The sequence below is a fragment of the Aythya marila genome (genome assembly GCF_965140915.1).
Source record: "Aythya marila genome assembly, chromosome: Z".
In the NCBI taxonomy this organism is placed as follows: Eukaryota; Metazoa; Chordata; class Aves; order Anseriformes; family Anatidae; genus Aythya; species Aythya marila.
Window position 1 is genome coordinate 27,818,686 of NC_139080.1, and position 19,332 is coordinate 27,838,017.

Sequence of the window (19,332 nt, forward strand, 5' to 3'; positions counted from 1 at the left end):
GTAATGTTTGAAAATAGTAACAATTTAAACGATATGAGAGATAATCATAAAATATGAATAGAACTGAAAGATTGAGATTTCTTTTACTTTTCTACCATTCTTCTTATTTCACAGGCTTTCAAAAAACAAGTCTTGAAAGTCCTTAAAATATTTGGTGAGAATATTCAGAGTCTAAGCCTTTGACACTAAAATCTGTAACAGTGTCAAACTCAGCAGTGAAATTGTTATTACACTCTCAGCTACATCAACCCCAATTTCAAACTTTACCCAGCCAGTTTGTGGTTTGATCACAAACAATCATCTTGGTGGAGAATATCTGACCTATTAATTACACTCACAAAGCAATAATTATTGTTCTAGTACTACATCAAGGCAGATCCACTTAAGCTTCACCTCTGCTGCTCTGCTTTTTTTTTTTTTTTTTTTGGTTACTGATGGGATCTTCATTGTGTCCAGTCCACACCTAGTCAATGACCTAGAACAGCTAATGAAAAACAGACAGTCTAATATTGAGCCATTTCTGTCAGAGTTTCCTACCTTTGCAAGTAAGTAACAGGTATGGAATAGTATTTGCTGAGGTTGAGAAAGGACTTTGGTCTAAATCTGATCTGATCACTGTCCAGACTAAGATAACAATCACTGACAGACATAGCAATCTCCTCAAAAGGAACATCAAAAAAAGAAGTTGGAAGTGCTTGAAGAAGCCTCTAACATATTTAGTAGCAGAGGAAAGGTAGACGTAGAAAGAGGAAGAATTACAAAATATTATTTGTGATCTGAGACATTCCTGACCACAGCTTTTAAAACTCATATCTTTAAAAATTAAAAAGTTAATTTGTTGTTAGCTGTGGTGTGGCTCCAAGAGAGGGAGCAAGCCTGGAAGTCCCAGTACTAGCAATGTGCCATTTTCATTTTACCACCATATCACCTTGATGTACTGTGACATATAGGAAGATTTTAAGAGGAACGGCAGCAGGGAAAGGAAGAATAGTAAGTGTGATCCATATTAGCTCCTCTGTCACCTTGAAAACATCTGCTAACATCCAAACTCAACATTTCACACATTTTAGGAAAGCAGAAGAGAACAGGATATAATTTTTAAAATAACATGATGAAATAACAAAGCAAAACAGAAAAATGGGGAAAAAAATTTAGATGTGAATGTCATCAAAGAAAGTCTGTCATCTATAGTTAGTCCAAGCAAAAGCTGCCTTTGCAGAGACACCTGGTCTCTGAAACATGGTAGTAGAGCTGTGCCAAAACAGTGTTGTAGCAATGCTAAATGCTTATGTTATGAGCAGGATGAAGGTCCTCTGAAGGTCTTCTGAGAGGTCCCATCTGTAAATGATGGGATAATTCTGCTCCGCAGGATGAAGACTGAGGCTGCACCTCCATGGAGCTGCAGTGTCCTGGGCTGAAGTAACAGCTCATTAGAACTTGGTAGGGTAACTTCATGTACGGCTGTCTGCATCACTGCTCTTTTACTTCTGACAGTGAAAGAAAGGTATTGGAATGGGCCCTCCTTCTGAATTCAGCTCTGCTTATTTCGTGACCACAAGGCAAGACAGCAAGGGAGAAAGTGTTACTGTGCCTGACTGAACATTGCCCTGGGTTGAACACAGCACCGCCCTTGAAAGCAGAAGGCACTATGTTAAAAACTTGACTCTCAGAGTATTCAGGAAGGCCTGACAACATTGCAGGAGGCAGGTAAATTCATAGATGCCCAGCTGTCTCCAACACCAGCAAGAAAAAAGAGTCAAGTTAGAAATGGACTGAAAGTTAAAAAAAAAAAATAATAAAAAAATAAAAAAAAGCATCAGTTCTACAAATCTATAACATGTAAGAAATGCATTCCTTGACTTGGAATCTGTTTTCAGTTTAAACCAATTTAATTGCAAAGGGAGCACACAGGCCAATAAACAATATAAAGGATGAAACTATATCTTTTTTGGTAAGTACAGCTATAATGTGTGATTGTATTACAGTGTTCAATGGAATGAAGAGTAAGCCTATACTGTTCAAGGAAATGGGAATGTTTTGTGTCTCCTCTTTCCTGTGGTTATTGTCAATAAATGGTTGCAGAGGACCCACACCCAATAGTATATCCCAGTAAATGGGTTTCTTCTCCACTGTAGAAAGGCAATGGCTCCTACCAACAAATTAATACAATCAGATCTTCCTGTTTAACATGAAATATGAATGTCGCAAAGTTCTCCCTCCTTCCACATGGTAATCCCCTACTTGACATGAAATGAAGTTATCCCACCAAAGCTGGAGACAAATTACAATTCTTGTAATTACAGGCTTTAGTTGGTACATAAGGTTGTTTGTTGCAGTGCAACTATTCCCACCAGGGACTCTCCAGGAATACAATTGGTACAGCCAAACTATTTATGCAGCTGAGACAGTGCTGCAATCAAATGGTCCCATCCTTATTTCTAAGGAGTCACCTAAACAATACACCATTTCCGTTTGGATTTCTTTTTGGTGACTTCCATGTGTTCAGTTGAACAGTGGTTTGTTTTTCATTTGACCCAGCAACTCACATTGAAGGACACAATTAAATATATATATATAGCAAATATAATATATATTTATATATTATATTTATAATTTATAATATTATATATATTATATATAATTTATAATATTATATATATTATATATAATATATTTATATAACAATATAAATATATATATATAGCATATATATATATGTATATATATATTATTTCAAGCTTTTGCATGGATAGTGGATTGAAGTGTAAGAAGAGTGGTTTTCTGTAATACAATTACTGAAAAAGTAGACAGAAAGATTAAAACTTACTAATTTGTCAGGAAATGTTAAATGTACAAAATCCTAATTAGCATTGAAAAATATTTAAATCTTCCAAGCTTAATGAACTTTCAGAATCTAAGCTTTGCAGCTAGAAATGATAAGTTTAAAAAAAAAAATCAATAGCATGAGACAAATAATTATGACTAATGCCATTAAATTAGTAACTTGCTACAGGCATTAAATCCTACTGGAGATATTCTTAGAGGCATTGCCTTCTATATCTAAAGTCCTGTTCGTATAGAAAATAATTTTCCATTCACTTTTTCAGTTTGTCTAAGCTCCATGCAGGTCTTAGAAGGCTGAAAACTTCTAGACAGAGCCTGAGGCTATGAAAGCATGCTGGATTGCTAAAACACCCATGTCAGGAGGTGTCCTGGTAAGAACTCTTTAGCTGGACTCTTTTTTTAAGGGACCATCAGATGGCATCATGTATTTGTATCCCAGAAGTCCAACAATGGTGCCAACAAAAGCATGACTCAAACTCAAAACAGATAAAAGTATTGTTTGCCCTTTCCCTATTTTAATACTTTTCTCATCTGTCATGTCTGTCCAGTGCTGTCAGGACAGATTTCATGATGTTGATTTCCTCACACTAAAAGTGATCCAGGAAGCACCGGTCCTTTTCTGACAGTCTTTTGAAAGGACTCATACACAACTGAATATCAGGAGGTAACCCACCTTAGGAGAGTGTACAGGCTGTGGCTGGGATGGACTTAACTTTCTTCACAGCAACTTGTATGGTTTTTGTTTTGGATTTGTGCCTGAAACAGTGTTGATAGCACACCAATGTTCCAGCTGAACAGCATATGCACAGTGTCAAGACTTTCTGTTTCCCAGTCTGCCCCCAGAAGGCAGGGGGTTGCCAAGAACTTTGGAGGAGAGAGAAACACCACATAACTCATGCTCTGCAATAAAAGATAGGGTCAAGGAAAAAGAAGGGGAGTTGTTTTGTTGTTGTTGTTGTTTCCAAAGTGGCCATTCTTTAGAGACCAGATGGCAATTGGCTTGCCTATGTGAGATGGTGATTTCCTTTGCTTTGATTTTTTTTTCCCCTCCTCCTCTCTCCTTGACCTATCTAACTGTCCTAATTTTGACCCATGAATTTTCTTGCTTTTCCTCTTTCCAATCTCCCCTGGGATGTGGGAAAGTAAGCGCACATCTGTGTGGGTGCTTAGCTGCTGGCCGGGCTCAACCTACCACAAAGAGCTTTAAAGAGCTAGTAGAGCCTATTTGTGTCTTGAGACTGGAGAGCTGGAGCTGAAGCCTTTTTTTCAGAGGAGTTACAGAGTTGCCATTACACTGGAACAGCTTCCTAAATCTACCTAGCTTGGCATGGGGGAGTTGACTTCCAGCTGATGGTCTCTGTAGCACATTAGAGTCACTCAGACATTATACAGCCTGAGATTATACCACAAGGACATAGTCTGCCTCCTTGGATGGATTTCTGTTTTGTTTGCTGTTGTTTTGTTTTGTTTTTAAATAACACCCTAAGCTTCTCACATACAGTTATACAGAAGACAGACACATGTCGATGACTCATCTCACCATTACAGAGAAGCCCTCAACTTCAACTCAATCACAAATATACTGAAATTCACACAAATTCATTTCTGAATGCACTGCTTGATTTATTATTATTATTATTATTATTTATTTATTTATTTATTTATTTATTAACTTAATTTTGCCTTGTATCGGCAACTAGGTTTGAGCCACAAACAGCCTAATTCCAACCAGTAGGAAAGCCAGGAACCAGAAGAGTCATGTCCTTAACGCTTATGGGTCTATGTTGCACATAACCCCCACACACAGACAGCATACAATCCCAGGTCATCAGGAATAGAGACTTTTCTGCTTGACTCTAGGAATAGTTTGTAACCAGTAAATATAAGCCAAATGAACCCATCATGTCTTTTTGAAGGAACCAACAGGAAGTTTGATGTAAATACATGGGTGTCTGCTACAAAAATACCCACCTTCCTATTTGTGACTAACATCAACTAAAGCATGTAGTTTCTCTACTTACATGCCTGGTGAGGTACTAAGGGGTACTCCCAGCAGACTACAGACAGGAGCACCTGGATCTGTGGCCAGCACTAACACATCTCTTGCTATGCTTTCTGCATTTGTCTCTACAAGGTGCACCAGGGCTGGGTCTCTCCGTGCTGTTGTGAGGTTGATGGAAGCAGTCATAGTGGCATTTCTCATGCAACACTGTGAAAGAGGGAATAACATGCTCCTCATTCCACTCAGTCTACAAACAAGTAGAGTCTAAACTATTCTTCCCAGTGCAGGCTGGGTTTGGTCCTACTGAAGAACACAACAGTAGGCAATTCACTGCAAATAAAGCACTGTTTTGGATCAGACAAGAAGTGGAAGTTTAAATTTGCCTTTTCTATGTTTTTACAACATACAATTTTGTCCTTACTTAACCTTAAAAATACTAAGATCAATTATTTTTTCTCTCCATGATAAAGTCCAATTACAAATATTTAATATTTCTCTCTAGTGATTGATAAACAGAAATAAACAGAAAATTCAGGCAATTAAACAAAGATAAATCTTAACAAAATCAAGAAAAATGGAGATCTAAGAAAAAAGTTACCCATTACAAACAAACAAACAAACAAAAAATAAGTGATGCTGTGGTTACAGATTTATTTTGAATCCATGATGGAGAAGATGAGAGGCAGTTCATCTATAAATGATACTAAGCAAGGGCCAAAAAAAAACCCAACAGTTGAAGTCTTCAGTTTCAGACATCCTAAATAGAAAAAACGCTAGCTAAGAGAGATTGAGGGGTCTTGTAAAGGATGAATTAAGTATAATTCTGTAAACATTTGTAAAATAACCCATGACAAAATAACCCTTGTGAATATACTATTAGGTATGCTTAATTATCCAAATAATAAAGAGGAATGGGGATAAAAATTTCATAATGGTGTTAAAATTCTATCATTATTCATAATTAACTTAATCCCATGCCTCTGTTAGCCATCTCACATAGGTCAAAAAACTGTTCCTGTAAAACATGGTTGAGTCTAACACAACTGAACTCATTGTATGTACTTGTGATGCAAGGCATTTAAAAATTAACTCCTAGCTGTTTTGCTGATTCATGTTAGCAGCTTAGCATCAGCAGGTACTGGAGTTGTGGCAGTAATGTAAATTCATGCTAATTTTCTATGAGATCATTCCTAAAAAAGCAGGAGTGGAAGTCAGCGCCAAAATGATTGTCACATAAGTTCAAGAATTAATTCACTGAAAAAAAAAATAAAAAATAGCTTATTAGCCCATCTCTGGTGTTTTGATTAGTACTAAAATAGGAAGGCTATGTCAGTTCATGTACCCAGGCGTGTAGGCAGTTACACTGTAATCCTCTCCCAAGCCACCAAAACCCTAGCAGTGCACACAAAAAGAGCTCATGAGCAGACAAGGGCACTGTGTGTGCTGCCCCTTCTGGTTGCCCCTGTGCTCCCAGTGCTGCCAGTAGCATCACTGCTGCACCTTTGCACCATGGACAGCATCATCCTGTGGGGACACTAGCCACTGCCGCAGCAGCGTGAGTCAGCTCAATTCCCTATTCAAGTCCCATTCCACCTCCATTTTCTTTCTTCCAAGACGCAAATACTCTAAAACACAAAACAAGTTTAGTAGCCAGCTAAAATTAACCTCTCCAAACATATAATGAGCTAAAATGACTCTACTCGATAGCTATTCCAGCTATCACAGCCTATAATAGCTGTAGAATCATATTTATAGATTGTCCCTAAATGTGCATACCAAACTACTTGACTTTTTAGTCTGAATTAATTCCTGGGCACTTGGTGACAGTGCTGAGATACCATCTGAGTCCACCCCTTTCTCTTACCCACACAAGACTACATCATCTTCTAGACAGATCTCGCAGCAGAAGTGGGCAAAGAGCCAGGCTGGTGACTGCTGTCTCTCAGTGATTTAGGTAGGAGTAAGCAAAACAGAAATTTGAATTCTTAGCTTTAAAAAAAAAAAAAAAAAAGTAAGACAGCACAAAATTCTTGCACTTTTGGATTTCATCAGCAACTCCACAAGCTCATATTACAAGCTATTAGGTGTGATATTAACTGGATGCAGATCTGCTTTGACAACGGTAATGAGAAACTCCATGCTACAAGTGTTGAAAACCAAAGCCCCTCCCAACCCAGTATCTCTCCAAAGAACTCTAATAATCCTTAATTGTAACTTATGAAATGGTACTGTTCAGATTTAAGGGTGTTAGGCTTTTGGGGGGCAATGGCAATCAGAGAACAAGAGCCTTCCCTAGGAAACCTGAAGAAGGCAAATCCATAAACCCCTTGCATTTTGACAAGTTTCTCCTAGCCACAGGCAGGCTGGTGAAAATAATCTTGTGCAGAAAGGACTCACTTAAGCCAGTGCAATCACCAGCTGCTGACTGGTGGGCAACAAGAGACCTTCTGGTTCTGCTTAGGCAGGAAATGCATTTTCCACAGATGCACGCTCTTCATGAAATGTGGTTGAAGGATAAAGTAGCCACTGAACAATGTTTGAGCAGCTGTTCTTCACAGAGACCAAGAAGGTTAGAGGTGACTATGTACTGATCTGCTATCTAAATAAAATTGATTTTATCTAGACAAGGGCTTGAATAGACACCAATACAACATTTAAGTGTCCACAGGTGGAAGCAGAAGGACAAAATGGCAGGTGTGGAAGTCTTGCAGGGAATGACGCTCAGCTGTTCCACCTCCATGCAAAATCCACTTACTTGGCCTTTTGTGAAGCAGGATACTCAGCTTTATGCAGTTGAAACATATATACATATACATATACATATATATATTTATTTATTTTAATTGAGAAAAGATTGCTAGCTACAGCTGCAATTTCAACCACCTCCATTTGCTTTGCCTCACTACCAGACACACAGTTCCTTTTCCAGTATATACATTATAACTCACTGTTTGAATTTTTTGTCCTTGTGAAGCTAACCATAAGATGGAAGTCATCATCAGTAGGTGACAGAGAAAACAGAAGCAAACACCCATTTTAAGTCATGTTGCCTGTTGTCTTGGCAACCATTTAATAAGCTCTGTTACTCATTTTTCACCAGCACCTGATAACAACATTCCTGCAAGATTTGATATTATTAAGGAGTCTGCTAACTCAGCTGCTTTACAAGGTATCAGAAAAGATCTGCTACCATTTCCATTCAGAATCCTATTTTTCAGGGAATCATAAATCATCCACAAATTGTCATGCAATTGAGTATAGGATGTGCAAATACCATTGTGGCAAACCTTTCCCTTGGTAAGAGCATAAAAAGAGTGTTGGGACCCGGTCATGCTCCCTTCAAATTCAATATGTACATGGCTATTCACTACAAACAAAAGGATTACACCTCAAATTCCTCAAGTGAAAACATATGAATGCTCTGACAGACATCTTCTCTCACATGTCTGTCCTTCAACACTGCAGGCATATGGCATGGGGACAGGGTTGGCCCAATTTCCTGCAAGCTTCCTCCTGGAGAACTAGTCATACCATTCGCATTACTGCTGTGTGTATCCTCGAGCTGCTTTGAGAAGCATACAAGCATGTACTGAGCCAGCACAGCAATTATCATAATTAAACATGATAATCAAACAGGCTTCAGTCAGTATTCAGACCTCACTGTACCAAGGGCTGTGCAGACTCGCTAAGAGTCTATCCTTCCTCAAGAGTAAACTGTCCCTGTCCCTGTGTTTGAGTTGCACAAAGAGTTCAGAGTCTCAAAAAAGACTGAAAAAAAGGCTGTTTAATTACACCCTATCTGACATGCCACACACTATCCCATCACCTTGGATGAGTACTTTCCTTGGACAACAGCTCACCTAGTTACACAAATTCCACAGAGTTTGAGTCCATAAAGGAGTATGTCCTTACAATCTCTTCAGTATGTTTAGTACGAGCTGCCAGTTTCACATTCACTGAAATTCAACATTTGTCCATTGTAACAGAAAACAAATATTCTGTAACTTCATGGCCACAGAGCAAAACAAAAACAAAAAACCACCACCCTTCCTTGTTCTCAAATAGTTGAGAAGACAAAGGAGCCTGAGGCAGATTCAGCATCAAAGAACCACAGAGACTCAAATCTTGTCTTTTGATATGTGCTATGGGACTGAAAAGGAGCCAATGGGTTTCCACACAAAATCTGAGAGAAGAGAAAATGGTCAAAAGGGCTAGTTTTATTCCTGGGTGTTCATTTTTTTTTTCTAGGTTTTAGTCTCTTTCAACATGGATTTTGGCAGCTTATTGTACAAAGATTGAGCAGTGCTGAAAAACACATTCATTACTGCTTGTCATAGAGATGCTGATGAATTCCAGTCACATGCAATTAAGCTGTAATTCAACACAATGACAGACTAAATAGGCAAGTCTAGTCAAATAAATAAATAAATAAATAAATAAATAAATAAATAATACACAATTTCTAGAGAAGGGTTCCTAGAGAATTCTATAATCGTTGTTGAAATTGAATCAAAATTTGAATTTTTAAAAAAGAGGTGCATAATCTTCCTTCATTTATCATATGAAACCAGAGTATTTGCTTTATTTTAAGTCATGCAATGCTATCAAGAGCAATGCTATCAAATGCTCATCTTAATGAGATAACAAACATATTAAACTGACTGGAACATTTGTGCTGAAGGAGAAGCACAGGTTTCTTTTTTTTTTTTTTTTTTTTCTCTGCGTTTCTAAACTAAAGACACATATGTTAAAGATATATTCTACTTTACAGTACACTTCTTGAAAATATGTTATGCTAATTTCATTTATTAGAATAACTTCTCTGTAAAATGAAGTGATTGGTGTCACTGAGATAAATTTCCTTCTGGACATTTAAAATGAAGATTTGTATTCTAGCCATGAGTTTAATCCCATGTAATTCAGCCCCAAGTATTCCTGTACCAGTTCTGTTGTTTTTTAAATCAGGTGAAAAATCATAAAGGTACATCTTTTTCTTAAATCCAGTGAAATCTCTATAGATATGGGAACACGATAGCAATACCTGCTATAACCAATCCTGGAATTAGTTACACAAGATCTTTTAGTGCATTCTTCAAGACCAGCAGGTCAGTGCTATCATGCTAGCAAGATATCAGGATCTCTTTGTCAACAGCATGTAACAACTGACCCTTAGGAATGTGATGGTATGATATATTTCATATCCTTTTTCACCATGTTTAAGAGATGTCCCTGAAACCAGAATTTATAGTATTTGTCAATTCTTGGTTGTACTAGTCAATATGTACACTGCCACAATATGTTCACCATGGAAAGCAAGCTATACTGCTGTGCAAAGGTTATATATTTTTACATGAAAGCCAAAATTAACCTCATACATGCTTACTCAGTGTTTGCATTAAAAAAAAAAAAAAAAAAAAAAAAAAAGACCAAATATTTTGATTCCCATGCAACCAGAAAAAAAATCAAATTTTATACTTAAAAACTTTTTTTTTTCTTTTTTAAATTGTATGAATCTTCTAAAGGAAGGAAGGACAAGCTTGAAAAGGCAGCAGAAGAAATGATTGAGTCTCATAAGTCCTCTAAAGCAGTAATTTCTTCATAAAAGCCAATGAAAGTTCCTGTGAGTCAAGACAGACCCTCCACCTCTCTGCTTTTTATACCGAGAAAAAGTACCAAGCTCTCTAGGGAGAAACACAAAGCTTGAGCCACACTTGCACAACAGCCATGACACCATTTCTGGCTCTATTGAACTGTGGAGCTAACCTTCAGGTTATTTTTTGTATGTGTTTTGCCTACCACAGTAAGGAGTAGCTTTGGTCTCTCGAATCACCAGATTGTGCTACAAATTGTCCAGTCAAAAGGTAAGCTTCACTTAACTTTAATGGGGACCCAACATTAATATCTATTACCAAAGTAATCATGGTGATATACATCAAACTAACCTAAACATCTGATTAGTTTAACATTTCAGGCATTTTGTTTTGTCAGAAGGCTAAAAATAGATATATAATTTTCAAGGTATGTATTAAAAATACAGAAAAAAAGTATTCGTTGTGAAGAACAACCAATGAAAATGGGCCATGTAATACCCAAGTGTATTTATGAATTCTGTTCTTAAAAACAAGCAAAACAAAGCTTTCTCTAACATGTCCAAAAGCTCACCTCGAACATCAGGAGAGAATCGAGCTGAATGGCGAGATACAAAAAGTTTCAGTTCTTGATCCAAGTTGCATTCAATCAAGTTTGTGTCCCATGATCGGATTCCTAAAATTCAAAACACAAAAAGACATCTAGCTAGATATATCAGCATATATATACTGTTCCTCAGTTTACGCTCACGTTATTTGCATATTTATAAATTCCAAAACCAGCCTCTCTTCTTGGCAGCCATCTTTTGCAAAGTGTGGAGTGCTCAGAAGAAGCACTCTGGACAGGGATCAGCCAGAAGAAAGAGGAAATCTGGCTTTCCAAATGGTGGCAATCCTTAAAGCCCCTGGTTTGTGACTGCTGGTCCTACAACCTAGCAGCTACATTGTGAGAAGCCATCCATGTCCCTGCACCGACTTTAAAATAGCAGTACACTTATTTACAAAACTGAAAGAGAAGGACAATGTTACCTCACATGTTGCAAATTAATATTTAAACAAATATTTATTAAATAAATATTTAAATATTATATTGCTGACTTCTTCATTCTAAAGCTTTGAAGTGTCCCACATTTTAAATTAAAATTTAAGTGATCTTTTATTTATAAAGTATCAAAATTCTACTTTTGAGATTTAGAAATGCTACACTTGATCTTTTTTTATTTTAATAAACATCACATCTCTATTTCCTCCTCAGCTACTAAGGAAATGATACAGTTGACACATATGACCATAAAAATATATTTCGGAATCAAATATTTTAAGGTCTGACATTTGACCAGGGAAAAACAAGATCCCTGTAGCTAAAACACAAGTTTAGTTTCCTACCATGATGTTTTGATGACAACATCAAAAAAAAAAAATAATCCTATTAACAGGATAATATGTTTTAGTATTTTTCTGGTTTTGTTGTTAAGTTTTCAAAAACAATGAGTAGGCTGCTGTAGTACAGGTAAGTCTAGACACTGCTGTGATTTTAAGCACCAACATCATAGTGATGGATTGATTGATTGATTGATTGATTTTTCTTAAGGGAATGTCACTAGACTTATACAAATTAGCTGGCAAATGCAGAAGAGACTGCACCTAAGAAAGTGCCTGTTGTCCCCTTCCCACAAACTCGGCCATGTCTTTGCATGAAGTTGTTGAGTTAAATCCCTTTGGGGTTTGCTACCTTTGGGTTGGAGGAGAACCCTGAAGAGATGTGTGGCCAACCTCTCATACTGTGCAACCAGTGGTGGCACTTCTTGTAACTGTCAGGATTTCAGACTGCTAGCTTTCCTGTCAATGCTGACTCCTATGCTTTCTCAGAAACATCAAGCCTCCCTCTGGCCGAGGCCATGTTGTAGGGCTGAAGGATGAGGGGGAGAAAGAGCAGAGAAACCAGATCTGCACTGCTGGTCTCCCATTGCAGCTCTGAGGAGGTTCTCCATGCAAATATGGGTATCTGCATTTCAGGAGCCTGAAGCCTCTGCAGAGATAATTCATCAAGTGCTTTTTCTTTGTCAGCAGTCCAGTCAAAGTATGAGCACACTTCTTACTGGGATATGCTACCAGTTATTAAATTGTTGCAATATTAAACTCTAGAGAGATTTGAAAATACAGTATCATCTGTATGTTTCATAACCACTCCAGAGAAAAATAACTGAACTATAATCAACCACCTCCACTTCCTGACTTATGCATCATTGTTCAGAGGCATAGGCAGTGACTGTCTTCTGCAAGTCTCTTTATTTTCATTTCTCAAAAATCTCTTGGCCATATGGTACATTTTTGGGGCGTAGTTTTGGCAGGCAACCACAGCTCAGCAAGCTTTAATATTTTCCAGGTGTTGGAATATTTGAGATCAAGAAAGTAAATATGATAAAATACCACGCATGTACTGTGCATATGAAAAGTATATGAGAAGTAATGTGATGCTGATCATGAAGCTGAAGTGTGTCGAATAAGTGAGTGCTGGACCTGAAGAAGAGACAAGATAACAGCTTGGTGGCCTCTGACAGCAAGCTTGTGTGGGAAGACTGCGAAGCTTTCTGGAGGTCAGTTAAGCAATAAGGACTATGATTCAGCAATGCTGCTAATGACAGAGCCTGTCCACCATTCCTAACCACTTTTGTTGTGGATGCAGATTTGTGGTAAGGGAAAGATCCTGGTTAGGCATAGTCAGACCACTGAGCCAGTCAGTGTCCAAAATATAGTACTCAATGAAAAATAAATAACTGAAAACAAACAAAAAACAGCTTAGACATACTATGCACACAGAAGGTGAAGTTTGGATTCAGCTAGAATATACCAGATTTGCAGCTGCATGATTCAGCACTCTGGATGAAAGAAAAAAAATAAAATTATACATGCACATTATAACAGAGTATGATGTATTATGTACATTATAAAATCAAATTAGGTTTGAATACAATGGAAGTAAATCTAGAACTAAAATCCAAGGTCAATCCAATGATGTATATCATTAACAGTATGGAAGTAATGACTGGGAGGATGACTGAGCTGGGGTTCTCTCTTTCTTTCTGCAGTCTTGGGAGAGCAATGCCACTAGACACAGGGATGATCAGACAGCAGACAGGGCACACCCAGTAGCATCTGCCAAATCAGTGGAAAGATCTTGAAGCTTTCTCCTCACTCCCCTCTTCTTCTTTGTTGGACGGTGGGTTGGAGGATTGCCCCCTCAGCAAAATAACATCCCAAATGTAATTACTGAAAATGCAGGTTGCCAAGCCATTCCCACTTCATGATATATTAAGAAATGACTCGGCATTCCACTGGGTTGCGTAGCATCACGCCACTGATGTCTTATCAGCAGATGTTTTCTTTGACACGTTGCTCTGCAGTTCAGTGCATGAATCCACACTTTTCTGTGGTGGTACTTTGGAGACGTACCAGAGAAGACATTGAGGCAGAATGATCAAGAACCCTACATGCATTTAAGGTTCTGGTGAGCACAAAGGATGAAAGAAGACAGTTTGTCCAGACTACAGTGTACTTTCCAAAGAGAAAGATTAGTGAAGCCCATATTTGCCTCACTCAGAGAGGGCTTCAAACTCACAGTGTGCTCATCCAGAACAATGCACCTCAAATTTTCATCAAGCTTTTCTTTTTTTTCCTAGCAGGCAAAATCCCAGTCAGATAGCCTGATACCAGTAGCAGTGAGGTGACTTCTAATCCAAAATGATGAATAAAAAGGCCAAAGCATTTCCTCTGAACATCTAAAACTGCAAGTGGGTGTTATGCTTACTGGCAAGAGGTAGCAGCAACAGAGCTATGCAGCAGCAACTGTACAATAGAAGCTTCAAGAAGAGGCTGAAGAGCTTTTCTTCAGAGGAAGGATGACATCAGATGTCTTGAGGGGAGAAGTTTTATCCTTTTGCTCAATAAATAGTATTAATTTAAATGAAATGCAGCCAATTCACTTCTGACACAATCAAAAATTAGACAGAATTGGGAAAGTGCAGTGCTGAAGAGGCTCTGAATGACAAAGCATCTGCCTCAGTAGTTCTCCCTAGAAGACAATAGTCGCAAGAAAGATGAACAGGTCACGGTGAAGCTGGTTAGCTGTGATGAGGCAGCCCTTTACCACAAACAGCCATGAAAAAGAATCAAGATTAATCGCCAACTACAGCAACAACGGTTGGGAAAACAACAATAGAGACAAGCGAAGTCCTAGCTGGAGTGCTGAACCACACCTACACGGCAAGGCTGCTACCAAATCCCTCTTTTTCAGGGTCTCTTTCTCCTCTCTAACAAAAGCAGGGTTCTGATATCTCTGCTTTCATCAGCCCAGAACAAGATATAGGTTAAAAAAAAACACATATCAGTAGAGTTTAGCGAACTAGAGGGTCCGGCAACAATTTCCTTTGTGCTTCACACCACCGTTACGGCCGCGGGGCTTTCTGCCTCTCCGCGTACACTGCCATCCCTTTGACTGGGAACCGCATCGAGAACTTAACAAAACTCGCTCCTTTCACTTGCGATGCCTTCGTGCATCGCCCTCTTAAGGGAAGGGCAAACAGGCAGCGAGTTGCGGCAGCCCGAGCTGGACAACAGCGATGCTGGCCGCTCGGACACCAGCCCCGCCACCCGCGTCTCGTTTTATTATTCTCGCTACCGTGTCATTAACCACGGGTGCGTGCGTCTGCAGAGCTCGGGCGCCCAAAGTTGGGCACAATGCGCAGAGGAGCCGCATCCCCGCCCCGGGGGAAAACGCCCGCCGAGCGCCGGGGAAGGGGGGCAGCCGCAGGAGCCGCCCCGCAGCCACCCCCCGGTGCCCGGCCCCGGCCCCGGCCCGAGCCCCGGCGGCGGGGCGGGCGCCCTTTGTCCGCGGCGGGCAGCCCCGGGGACCGCAGTGCGGAGCGGGCCGCGCCACGCCCACCCCGCGGCGGCTCCGGGACGGCGGCCGGCAGCCGCAGCCCCCACAATAGCGCGGCGGGGGCGGCGGGGGGCGAGGGGCTTTGTGCACGGCGGGAGGGAGGGGCTCGGACCACCACCAGCACCCCATCAGCACCAGCACCCCATCACCACCACCTGCACCCCATCACCACCACCAGCACCACCCCATCATCACCACCAGCACCACCCCATCATCACCACCACCCCATCATCACCATCACGCTATCATCACCATCACCCCATCATCTTCATCACCTCCACCCCACCACCATCACCCCAGCACCATCCTCACCAGCACCATCCTCACTCCCTCCCCACCACCACCCCATCACCACCACCTCTCCTCCATCACCACCGCCCCACCACCACCCCATCACCATCACCACCACCCCACCACCGCCCTATGGCCACCGTTTGAGGGACACTGGACGTCTCGCCCCCCGCACCCCACCTCGCTCGATGTTGGCGATGGCCCGCCGCAGGTGCTCCTCGGTCACCAGCTCGCCGATGACCACCAGCAGGTAAAACTTGCTGTCCAGGAAGCGGTGCGAGAGGCTGGGCGAGGGGGAGGTGGGGTTGGGGATACTGCAGGAGGGCTCCGAGTCCACTTCCACCACCACGGTGGCCATCGCGGTCCCCCACTCCGCCCCGCGGCTCCGGGGCGATGAGGGGAGAAGGGCCGCTCGGCGGCGGCTCCGCAGGCGGCAGGGAGTGAGGGCGGGCGGGGAGGCGGCGGCGCTTTTATACGGAGACGGTGCAGGGCTGGGACCTGGCGACGAGGAGGAGGAGGAGGAGGAGGAGGAGGAGGAGGAGAAGGAGGAGGAAGGGGGGGAGCCGGCGCATCCCCGCCGCCGCTTTTCCAGCATCCACGGCTGATGTCATCTGCAGCAAATCCTCCCCGCGGCGGCCCCCGGAAGCAGGAAGGACGCGGGGTGCGAACAACGCCCCGGGGGCACGGGGCCGAGCCCCCCCAGCGCCGCCGGGCAGCCCGGGAGCCCCGCGCCCCCCGCCCCCCGCAGCCCCGGGGGCGGAGGGCAGCGGCAGCCCCGCCGCTCGGGGACGGCAGCCCGCGCCTCGCCGAAGCACTGCAGCAAAATCTGAGCCGTCCTTTGCATTTTTTCTCCTTATTTTTTTTTTCTTTTCCCACCTTGCGTTTGTCAGTCTAAATATTTTTCTCACCTCAAGTTGTTTTTTTTGTTTGTTTTTTTTTTTTTTCTTTTGTTTGGCTTTGTTGTTGTTTGTTTGTTTGAAAGCAGTTTGCTTCATGAGATGCTTCAGACCCAGGCTTTCTGCCTGTATTCAAGGCCCGTGGTTGTATGACTCACCCCAGAGCTTTTGCACAAGCTGTTTCTGGATAAGCTTCTAAAACCCCATAGCCTTAAGGCTCCAGAATTTCAAAGGGTTTCAGGTAACTGGTTCGGACCATGCTCGAGCAACTCTAGGGAGCAGTGGCATCAGAAAACATCTTCAATTACAAATGCAAAGGATGGGATCCTCTGGATTTCCATATAAACTTAGACAGCTGCTCTGGATACTGACAAAGAGAGATAAATCCAATTACCTCCTAAAAGTGTTTTATCCTCCCCTAAAATGAGATGAGATAAATCAGCCTCCCTGGGATGTTCCTCTCACTTTACTGACAGAAGCCAGGCACTGGTTTACACTAAGCATCTCCTTTATGTGGCTGAAGTGATGCGGGAGATATCTCACCATGACCCAGGAAAGGATATAAACTTTTATAGCCTGGTTTATAAGGTAACCTCTGGTCCCTCACAAAGGAGACATTCTTCCCTTGGTGTGCAGTTCTTTCCAGTACTGACTGCTCACATTCTCTGCCTGCTCCTCAGTAACACGGAGTGCTTGCCTGGGTGAACGTGTACCTCAGGTCTGCTTTCCTAGAATATATACTTTGCTTTGAGTGCAACACACTCATTCTAATTAATGTGCATTTCAGATGGTATTTGCATGCAGTCACCCACAAGGACTGAAATCCCATTGTTCTCGGTGCTGGTCCATAGCATTATCTCTGCTTACAGCACCTAGGGTTTTTAATATGAATAGCTCTTCTACATAAATTCAGCACTGAAATCCTTGGCTAACACAGTGTGTTGTGCTGGGATGTTGCATCTAAAGCAGACTGTTTTTCTGGTCTGCTGCTACATGGAAGGTTGTAGACTGCGGGCAAGCCTTTTTACAGCCTTCGTCAGGTGGCTGAGATGTCTCGGTGATAAAGAGCAACAGCCCTCTTTCTAAGCCAGAGCTGACGCTGCCGATGGAACAAATGCAATCACATAGATGCTGAGGAAGTAGTAACAGCTCGTCTGAGCCCAGCTATGACTTTGGTGTTTCCTTGCTGAGCCTGGCAATTTCCATGAGACAAAGGACACAGGCCCATATTAATATAGGTTCAGATATCTACCTAGCAATAATGCCCACTTCCCTGGGCCGTGTCCTGTGTGACACCCACCTTCATAGTCTATATTCTAATTATAGATGTCCTCAACACTTGCCTCATGATGCCTGTTGGAGGAAGCCAGCTTCTGGCTTCTCCCACTGCAATGTGTAGCTTTGAGGTATGTCTTCATTTCAATCACCAGCAAGAGCATCTGGTCTCTGGAGTGTGGAAGGGACTTTTTAAGGGGTCTTGCTCACTGGTTGCAAAACAGAGTGATAATGGTTCCCAGACATAAAGGTAAAATGATGTCTCACAAGCTTCACAAGCACAGCAGGTTAAAAGCATTGCCCTGAGAAATGCATGCCAGTATACAAAAGGCATTATACCTGCTTTTTATTTCTTCTTTATTTTAAGAAAAAAAAAAAAGAAAAAAAAAAAGAAAAAAAAAAAAAGATATATCTAGAAAAATGCTTGTGTATTTGAAGAGTAAAAGGCAAAATGAATATACTGCATCAATGAAGAAAATGCTTACATGCAAGTAGGTAATACAGCTATGCTTGAAATAGCCTGCTGAGACAGTCCTCTATTTTATACTGTGCTGTAAAAGAATGTGCAACTAGAACATCATGTGGGAACAGGTGAACAGTTACAGCCAAAATCTGTGGTGATGGGAGATGTAAAACCCTAAGGACCAGGGGCTGCCTTTGGAAGAAAATGGTTTTGTGCCTCTTCAAGGGACACAGACTTCTGCCCTCATATATTCACAAGATTATGCCACTCCATCTGATATGAAAGTCAGACAACAGATGATGCTTTAACCTCATAGATGTGTCTCCAAGAAAGCTGCAGGTTCCCAGCTCTGTGCTCAGGCTGTATCTGGCCATGCTGGAACCCCACTCCAGTAGCTCTGTTGTTGTCTTTATGCTTGTGGAAACACACTGGCAGGCTGCAGGACAGGGCATATCAACAGATCCACTGCTGGGTGAAATGTGGAGAAGTGCTGTATAAAGCTGACTCAGTGTCATGTGACCCTCAGTGTTTGGAAGGGAGACCAATTTTCTAGCTGCAGCAAAATTACATAGATGGGCCTCTCCAGTGGAAGAAACAGCAAAATCCATGTGGACTATGGAATATGTCTTGCTCTGTTATAGAGATGATGACTGATATCCAGTGCTCCATCTTTCTGTTTGCTTTGTTTTGTTTTGGTTTGGTTTCTTTAGTGCATTTAATACCAAATTGGTATCCCACAATTGAATATAGTCAAACATTGCACATAAAGCTGTATTTTTCTTGTGGATATGGTGTTTTTTAAAGTAAACAGTCAGTTTTAAATAAAGCACTTGGAGTCTAAAACTAGAACATACTTTTTGGTGGTGCATGCCATTTGTTACCCACTAATATCCAGGTTTTGTTCAAGTCCTGTCTTCAAGTTTTAAATGAGGTTTCAGTGATGCACAAACCCTTAGGCTGGCCCTTTGTCCGAGGTCAGATGTCGACACTAGCATAAGAGAAATACTTATCCATGCACGCTACTTCAGACCAAT

The 19,332-nt window shown here is 41.4% G+C and overlaps 1 protein-coding gene across 1 annotated transcript in view; it reads right to left on the reverse strand.

The window, feature by feature from the left end:
- MAP1B (microtubule associated protein 1B) overlaps positions 1 to 16,091 on the reverse strand; it is a 67,997-nt gene extending 51,906 nt beyond the window's left edge. The window contains exons 1-2 of the mRNA XM_082783674.1: positions 15,845 to 16,091; positions 11,009 to 11,110 (exon numbers count right to left, since the gene is read on the reverse strand). Of these exons, the coding sequence (XP_082639800.1) occupies positions 11,009 to 11,110; positions 15,845 to 16,022 (280 nt within the window). The 5' untranslated portion in view covers positions 16,023 to 16,091. The remainder of the gene's footprint in view (positions 1 to 11,008; positions 11,111 to 15,844) is intronic.
- Between the last annotated feature and the right edge of the window lie 3,241 nt (positions 16,092 to 19,332).